The sequence below is a fragment of the Triticum dicoccoides genome, chromosome 4A (assembly GCF_002162155.2).
Source record: "Triticum dicoccoides isolate Atlit2015 ecotype Zavitan chromosome 4A, WEW_v2.0, whole genome shotgun sequence".
Taxonomy (NCBI): Eukaryota; Viridiplantae; Streptophyta; class Magnoliopsida; order Poales; family Poaceae; genus Triticum; species Triticum dicoccoides.
The window spans coordinates 574,576,061-574,584,553 of NC_041386.1; the positions used below are offsets into that span (position 1 = coordinate 574,576,061).

At 48.8% G+C, this 8,493-nt stretch overlaps 1 protein-coding gene across 1 annotated transcript; it reads right to left on the minus strand.

Annotated features, from left to right (window-relative positions):
• Window positions 1–926: 926 nt before the first annotated feature.
• Window positions 927–5,497, minus strand: LOC119286865 (65-kDa microtubule-associated protein 6-like). Its single transcript, XM_037566334.1, has 10 exons — window positions 5,280–5,497; window positions 4,976–5,182; window positions 3,693–3,947; window positions 2,950–3,165; window positions 2,539–2,854; window positions 2,222–2,373; window positions 2,036–2,123; window positions 1,807–1,880; window positions 1,639–1,713; window positions 927–1,534 (listed from the first exon to the last, which is right to left on the minus strand). The coding sequence occupies exons 1-10, from the start codon at window positions 5,385–5,387 to the stop codon at window positions 1,163–1,165; spliced, it is 1,863 nt and encodes a 620-aa protein (XP_037422231.1). The 5' UTR covers window positions 5,388–5,497; the 3' UTR covers window positions 927–1,162.
• Window positions 5,498–8,493: the final 2,996 nt, after the last annotated feature.

Here is an 8,493-nt window from a genome sequence, read left to right on the forward strand (position 1 = left end):
CTCCCCGACTCGTCAAGCCGAAGACAGAGCCAGGGCTCCCCGTCGTGAAGACGGAGCCCGGGCTCGCCGGCGGCGTCAAGGAGGAGGCGCTCGACGACGAGGTGGCCCTCAAATGGGCACGCGACAACTGGCTGCAGGCGGAGAAGGAGCGCCAGTGCGCCGCCCTCGCGCGGTTTGAAGCTCATCGCCGTGGCAGGGACGAGGGAGGCACCGTCATCCTCAAGGACAACGACGACGATGACGACGACAACGACGCGCCGCCACCGCCTGTCCGCCATGGAGACGCCGGGAAGGGGTCCAGCAGGGGCGACCGCGCCATCAAGAAAGAGAAGGCCGCCGACGGCGACGAGGACGGCGGCGATGTCGACGACTTCGCCGCGCTGATCGAGTTCTTCGCCCCATAGATCAGTTTTTTTTAATAATTTATGTAAAAGGCCGAACATGTTTAATATGAATAACAAGTTTGCCGAATTTTAGCCGAACTTTGCCAAACTTCACCGAATTCAGCTTTTTTTAAAAATAAAAAAACACGTCCGGGGCGACCCTGGGGCGAGCGACTGGGAACCCGCTCACCCCCGCGTCGATTTAAACACCGGCTCGCCCCCAGGGTGCGCGTAAAATCGCCGCCTGAAGAGCCAACAGCTAAAGATGCTCTAATCAGAGAGAGAGCTCTCTCTCAAAGCAAACCGTGCAGCATTGCCTTAGAGAGCGAACCAATCTATGGTTTGATGGTTAAAAAGACAGTGGTATCCCCATTCCACCAGGATTCAAATCCTGATGCTCGCATTATTTTTGGATTTATTTCAGAATTTTCGACGATACGTTTTCAGTGGAAGGAGACGTTCTCGTCCACGACGAGACACCTACGATGAGTGTATACACATATGTATTGATGTTAAAAAAAAGCATTGCCTCACAGTTCAGAATCGGGGTGGCAAAGTTGCACAATATTGTCATTTCTTCCAGTGAAAGTATTTACACACGGCCACTCCGTAAAAGAAACATGAATCGCATCAACAGCTTCCGGCAGCAAAACAACAGCATCATTCGAAAACACACAAGATACCAAATTCTTTTCCGCCATGCTATTTCCCCTACCATCAAAGAACGAAAAAAAGGAAGAAAAATTGTGGGAGCAGCGGCCGCGATCGGCCCGGTGAGCTCAGGACAGCGACGCCAGCGACGAAGACATGCTGCCGCCGGCCTTGGCCACGGCGACGTAGTTGAACGACGACGACGACGCCGACAGCCGCCGCGCGCCCTGCAGGAGCTCGCCGCAGCGCCCGGCCCCCGCGGCCGACGACCGCGGCCTGTCGAGCTCGGCCGAGGAACGACCGCCGCCGCCGCCGCAGCTGGAGCCGCTGCTGCTGCTGCGCATGGACGGCGCGGAGCACGTGAGCCTGCCGGCGTCGACCCTCTTCCGGTTCATGCTGCTCGGCTCCGGCGTCCTGCTGAAGCCACCGCTGCCGCTGGGCCTCTTCAGGCGCGGCATCGTCTCCTTCTCGCTGAACAGGGTCCGCAGCTTCTTCTGCTCCTGCAACACGCCATCAATTTACTTCCGGTGAGTTCAGAATCCAGAAGAATTCTAGCAAATGCCGACCAAAATGCAGTGAGAGCGAGGATGTTTTATTTACTTACCCGGAGTCGCCTCCTCTCCTCCTCCTGCCTCAGCCTGGCTTGCTTGTGCTCTTCCAGCACGGCCACTAGGCGAGCCTTTACAAGAGACGAGAGGCAAACATTTCGTCAGCTACCATGGAAATTGTTCGCAGTTCGTATGCTGGTGCAGTAGAGCTGAAGGTAGCTTACCCCGTCGTACAGAAAAGGCTTCTTCCTTTCGCTCTCCCATGCCAGCGTTCGACTCATCAGGTTATCAACAATAGCTGCAGAGCAACGAACAGTCGGTTATTTTTGCACAAACACATTCCCAACTAGATATATTTTTTGGAAAATTTCAACTAGTATGTATATAGGTATTTAAATCCACTCAATCAAACAAATAACGAATTAATTCAGAAAATGGTTCATCAAAATGTACCAGGAATCTTCATGATGATGACCCTGGCTTTCTCGGCGCGTTTCAGGTTCAGACGTGCGGTCCTGCCGGTGCTGAATCTGTTCTCATCCTGAATGAAACCAGCAGACGAGATCAGCACCCAGAGATCACTGTCCAATGCACCCAGATAGTACGCATTCTTTCAAATTGTAAGATCTGGAGACATACCACGTTGTGTTCGTCGAGCCATTTCTCTTCCTCGCAGGCCAGCAGCCACTTGTTGATCTTCTCCATGATGTCCTTCCTCGACTGATGCTCCTCCTTGGCCTTGGCTATCTGGTCGTCAATGCTGGCCATGAGCTCAGAAGGGTTCACGAGGCCTGATAATATGTAAGATGCGGTCACCATTAGAATTGCATCCACATTTGAAATGCATTTCAGTAATAAGTAAAGAAAAGCTCGGCGTGTGTGAATTTTTTTCTTTCCCAGTAGTAAAACTGAACAAGAAGCCTGCAGTGTCTGAAGCCTGAACTCGTAGTACGTACCGGAGTCGATGAGCGCGATGGACTTCTCGGGCACGGTGCTGGCGTCGGGCTCGACGTGCATGCTCCGGCAGATGTTCTCCAGCTCCAGCCTGCGCTTGAGCACCAGCTCCTTCATCCGGCCGGCCTTGAGCCTCGTCAGCCTCTCCACCTCCTCCTCCGTCTTCTTGATGCTCGCCATGGACAGCACGCCGGAGGACAGGACCTCCTCTTTCGCGGGCCTCAGGACGGCCGCCGCCTTCTGGAAGCCCCGCCGCTCCTCCACCGGCGAGTCCATCAGGTCCCACAGCTCCACCAGCGGCACCACGACTTCCCGCAGCTGCGAACATTGGAGTAACCATTAGCGTCACGTTGGGGCTTGGAAGCAGAGGCGAACTAATTAAGGTTAACCGGTGGTGGTACGCTGGTATGTACCATGGCTGCTCGCTTGGCCTTCTCGGAGGTGAGCATGGCGACGACCTGGGAGAGCCTGGTGAGCGTGGTGTCGCTGATGCTGGTGGGCTTGCCGGGGTCGGCCTCGTGCAGGCCCGGGTGGACCTCGTTCACGATGGCGATGAAGTCCTCGCCCAGCACGTCGCACAGCGAGTGCACCTCCGTCACGTGCTCCAGGACCTTGTGCAGACGCTCCGACTGTCAACAAAAAATTGCATGTCCGTCAGCTTGTCGCCATCATGCATATCCAGATGATTGTTGCATATACTTGCATATCAACATTTTATACTAGTACTTGGCAAATCACAATCCGACTGCAACAAATTTTCAGTAGCCGTCAGCTTGTCACCATCGTGATTGTCATTACATATCAACATTTTATATATACTTAATAAAAAATCACAATCCTTGGCTCGCTGTGATCTTCTGAAGATCATAAAATCGCTATAATGATTGGTAGGAAAGTGTTGACCTGAATGGACCGATTAGCCAACTTAACAGCATCATGGACAGTGCAGGACCTGATCTGATGTCCTACTAACTAGCTGTTGATAGGTCCGTCTTAAACAAAGGTAGTAAAATCGATTGGATATCTTGATGGAGGGCTTATTTTAAGCAATCCCTGTCGGATGCATCCATCGACTGTCAAACGAAAAGCTGTAAAATTCTGATGTTTCAGAACAAAAAAGCGGTGAAATCCTGATGTTTCAGAACAAATTTCTTACCTTCTCTTTCTGAAGAGTGGACAGGCGTGCCCTGTACTCGCCCAGCCTCCTGATGGTGAGGTCATGGCCGTCGCCGGCCCTGGGGGAGGTGTCCTGGCCGTGGCTCCGCCCTGCGATTTCGGCGCTGATCTTCTCGATCTCCGACCGGATGTCAGAGAACTGCTTGCTCCGTTCTGCTCTCATCGCCCGCAGCTCCTCCAGCAGAGCCGTCGCCGATGACACCCGCTCGTTCAGCGACACGGTCCATTTGTTCACCTAAATAAAGATGAAGAAAAACCGTAATAGTGAGTAGTGAGTTTCAGTAAACAGGTCATGACTTCAGCGAGCAAGTTAAACAGAGGCCTCAACGAACAATCCTTTGCATGTATAGTTCTGTTACACCGTGTATAATAACTAATATAATGTTAGCAGACTCGATACAGAATCATGATTAAGTACCTTAAAACTGCCCATGCATTATTGATCCGTCGGCGAACTGCACTTTAAAAAGTGGTTTCACAAAGCTACACTTGTTTTGTGTCATTGTTCAGAATCATGATCAACGTAGGAGTATGTGATGGGCTTCCACCTTACTCCATCTACTCCTACAATGCATGTTTGTGTCTCTAAAGTCTAAACTCGTTTAAAGGGTCTATTTGGCTCCAAACGAGTCTCGCTGGCTATGACTATTGTTGTGGCAAGTTGACCGCTCCACGGTGCCATCCTAGGTAGCTAGGACCCACATGACAGGCGCCTCCATTTCTCTCTTCATCGTGGTATCAGTACTATTTTCTAAATAACGGTACTAAAGAGCTTGATTCTGTGAAACTATTCGTTACAAGTCTATATTTCCCTTTATGGATAGGCTGAAAAGAATGTATGTTTACGAAATATTGTCGGCAATCTTAGACCGATAGAGATCAAGGTTTTTTCTTAGAAAAGGAGGGAATCCCCAGCCTTTGTATCAATATCAATTCTAAAGCTAAATGTTTTTTTGCGGTTGCTAAAGCTAAAGGTTTTAAACTTGGACTATTAAGTTTTAGAATTCCGGTGCCTCGTGCTCGAATGGACCTCCTTTGGGTTGACTCTAAAATTAAAATGGAGTGCAAAACTATAGATTTTGACTGGTCATGTAAATATCATAATATTGAAAATATAACATTTACATTCGTAATTAATACTATTAACGCGGGTTATTTTTTTACTCCTCAAAGTAAGTTCTGAAGAAAAAAACAAGATGGGTGCCGGGAAAGGAGAAGCGGATTGCCGCCTGGCTGCCAAAGGCCCCAAGTAAGTTTACGTACCTTGAACTGCGTGGAGTTTTCGGCGCCGAGGGCGGCGGTGAGGGCGGCGATCTCGGCCTCGCTGGCGGCGAGCGACTGGTGCAGCAGCGCGCGCTCGCCGGTGGCCTCGTCGACCTTGCGGCGGTACACCCGCGTGCACTCCGCCTCCAGCTCGTGCACCATCCGCTCCCGCTCCTCCCGGCTCTTGCCTATCTCCCCCCACAGTTGCTGCACACACACACATCCACTCCACATGTCAAACCACAGCGCTTGAAAACTCAAAGGACAGAACAGAGTCCGGCGAGGGAAAGATCGACGGACGCACCCTGAGCTCCGCGAGCAGGGGCGCGCAGCTGCCGGCGACCTCGGCGCCGCCGCCGGAGAGAGCCAGAGGCGCCATGGCGTACAGCAGCTCGGCGGCGACTTCTCCCATGGTCGTTGTACTTCTACGCGTGCTGGCTGTAGGAGAAGAGACGACAATGCACCAGCTAGCTCGAGAGTTGGGAGAGGGTTTAAGGGTCCAGCTAGCAAGCAAGAGGGAGACGTCGTTGATTGATGGATGGATGCGTCGGGTGGAGAGGAGAGCATATATAGCTGAAAGTGCCAGGGCCTCGGGTCGGGACGCCGGGCCCGCTCGCAGCCTCCGCGGCTCGGTACGCGACAAGTATCGGATGGTCCTGTGTGTAACCACTGACCAGCCAGCAGCCGCGCTGATGATGATGATGATGATCATCGACTGACTCCGTGTAGGGCAGAGCAAAAAGAAGGCTGGCTAATAAAGCCAGGGTTTTGGTGCACGAATAATATGCTTGATTTGTGGTTTGTTTATGCCTACTTCTGGCTGGGCTGCAGTTGGCCTGGAACCATCGACGATCATGCATGCTGGTCATGAACCCTAATTTTATGATATGATATTGGCACTTGCCGACTTGCGCGCGTCACAAACAAATGAATTAACAACGTCCGTCCGGGGTGTTTGCATCAATCCGTTGCATTCCCACATGGAAAAAGAATTAGCTTTTGCTTCGCGGGCCTAGTCAAAAATCAGACCGATGTCCATAGTTAATTGCATATATATACTCTGCAACTGCAACTGACATGACATGCACGAGAAGTAGTAGTAACAACAGGAACTCTCCGCCGGCTGTCCCTACCGAGATTTTTGCACAGCACTATATATTCATCTCGCTAGTTTAGTGCAACATGGGTATCGATGCTCGTTAGGTACTATGTTTCATATTTACGTCAGGACTAGCAGAAGCCCAATGAAAAGAAAGAAAATCCGGACGGTGCGACGGAAAGATGTTTGGCCGTGCTTTTCATGCATGGGAAAAGGGAGAAATTGCCATCTGATTAAGATTAAGAAGAGCTACCCGCAACATAGATAATTTGCATCATCCGTTGCACTCCCACATGGATAAAATAATAAGCTTTCTTTGCAGGCCAAGTAAAAAATCAGATCGATGTACATGCATGCTCTTCGAACTAAAACTACAACAAGAATTATGAAACAAAGGGAGTAGTTAATTGCGTGCGTATACGATATGCCTCCGTCATGACATGACATGCACGAGTAGCTCATCGATGACTAAACCGGCAATACGAGTAATAATAATTACTAACAAGAACACTCAGCCCGGTGACGAGATTTTGCGCTATATATATGGGACGCGGAGTTTCTGCACCCGAGCTCAAATGAGCTCGGGTGAACAGTAAAATCAAAACTAATTTTTTTTTTAAAATCCAAATTTTTTTTTGAGAGAAACATTGACAAAAGTTTTAAGTGCTTGCAAAAATTCGCCATGAAATCACATTTCTAGAAGGCGTGGCAAAAAAAAAAACAAAATCAGTACTCTGAAAAAGCTACTTTCAAAAGCATTTTGGAGCACTGAATTTGTTTTTTTTTTTGCCATGCTTTACAGGAATGTAATTTCATGATGAATTTTTGCAAGCACTTAGAACTTTTGTCAATGTTTCTCCCAAAAAAAATTTGGAATTTTTTGAATTGTTTTTATTTTTTTTTCGATTTTACTGTTCACCGAGCTCAAATGAGCTCGGGAGCAGAAAGGCACTTTCGTATATATATGTCGCTACTTTAGTGCAACATGTCTACTATTACTTGTTAGGCATAGTACAGTACTATGTTTCATATTTACGTCAGGATTTGCAGGATTTTCAATAAGAGAAAGAAGTCCCGACGGTCCAACGGAAAGATGTTTAGCCGTACTTTTCATGCACACATTAGTGCATGGGAAAAGGGAGAAATTTGTCACCCGATTAAGATTAAGAAGAGCTACCCGAAAGGTGTCTGTCCAATTCATTATTCGTGCACCCATGCATGATGTCGATCGACATCGACAGCAAGCAAATCCCTCGATTATTGCTCGATTAAGCCCTCTTTAGCTCACCCGCAAAAAAAAAGCCCTCTTTAGCTTTCCAAGAGGGTTTCCGGGCTTTTTTCGCGGTAGGTTAGCAAGTGCATAAATAAAGCAGGCTTGAGGTCAACTACTACCCGGAAATAGACCACACACCAGATGCTATGATTGGGATTGTTCCTTTCTTCCCAGGCTTCTTTATCTTTGGGCTTGTCTCACGGTGGTTGCATGCATGCATTGGCAATGGCAACGGCAAAGCTGATGAATGATATGCTTGGGTTGGTGCAAATCCTATCCCAACCGGCGGCAAGCCCCCGGCCGTGCTTTTGCACCTATGCGAATGTATTCGCGGCACCCAATCTTTGGCGTAAAAAACTAAGTGTTGTGTGCGCTTGCATGGGGCCTACGCCTGATGCAAACATTCCAACAGTCCCAATCATCAACGGTCGATGCCTCTGCATTGATTAAGCTGAAGAAAGCGTGGATAAAGGACACAGCAGATTGATTTGACAGAAAAAGAATCGCATGCTCGTTTCGGTGGTTCATATATGCTTCAGACAGATGTTGGGTGTCGGGTTCACCAAAGTGTACGTCTCATGGAATTTTCTAAACCGTTGTTCATATTCATACGAGTAGTCTAGCAAAGATGTTTCAATAAACATTCCTAAAGAAGCATGTTTCGAGAAACAGGCTTCAGGAGCATCTCCAACGCCCACCCCTCAAAACGGACCACTATTTGTCTGTGGACTGGTTCACGGACACAAATACATGAGTCAACCATCCAACCCTGTCTCCTAAACGCCTGCCCCTGTTTTTTTTCTAAACTCTGCAACACTCAAAATAATTATAGAAAATAGCATAATTCATCCATAAATAACTTGCAAATATCCCTAGTACAACAATGTATGAACGTAAATGGTCTGCTCTCATTCTTGTGGACGTTCGGGCTATACAATGCGGTGATTATCAAGTTGCAACATTGATTGAATCAATGAATTGGCCAACATGTAAAGCAACAAGAAGCAAAACTTACGATCTCCATTGTTGATGAGCCTTGTGGCTACATTGTCTCTACTCATGCAACCGCGCCGCAAAACTTCATGACGGAGTTGGATATGGTGTACCACGGATGGGCTAGCGAATTCACATTGCGGGCTTGGACCC

Coding starts and splice junctions, on each gene's coding strand:
- LOC119286865 (XM_037566334.1), bottom strand. CDS start 5,387: ATGGGAGAAGTCGCCGCCGAGCTGCTGTACGCCATGGCGCCTCTGGCT. Junction 3,948..4,975: donor AAAACTCCACGCAGTTCAAG/GTACGTAAACTT, acceptor ATCTTTATTTAG/GTGAACAAATGGACCGTGTC. Junction 2,855..2,949: donor AGGCCAAGCGAGCAGCCATG/GTACATACCAGC, acceptor CAATGTTCGCAG/CTGCGGGAAGTCGTGGTGCC.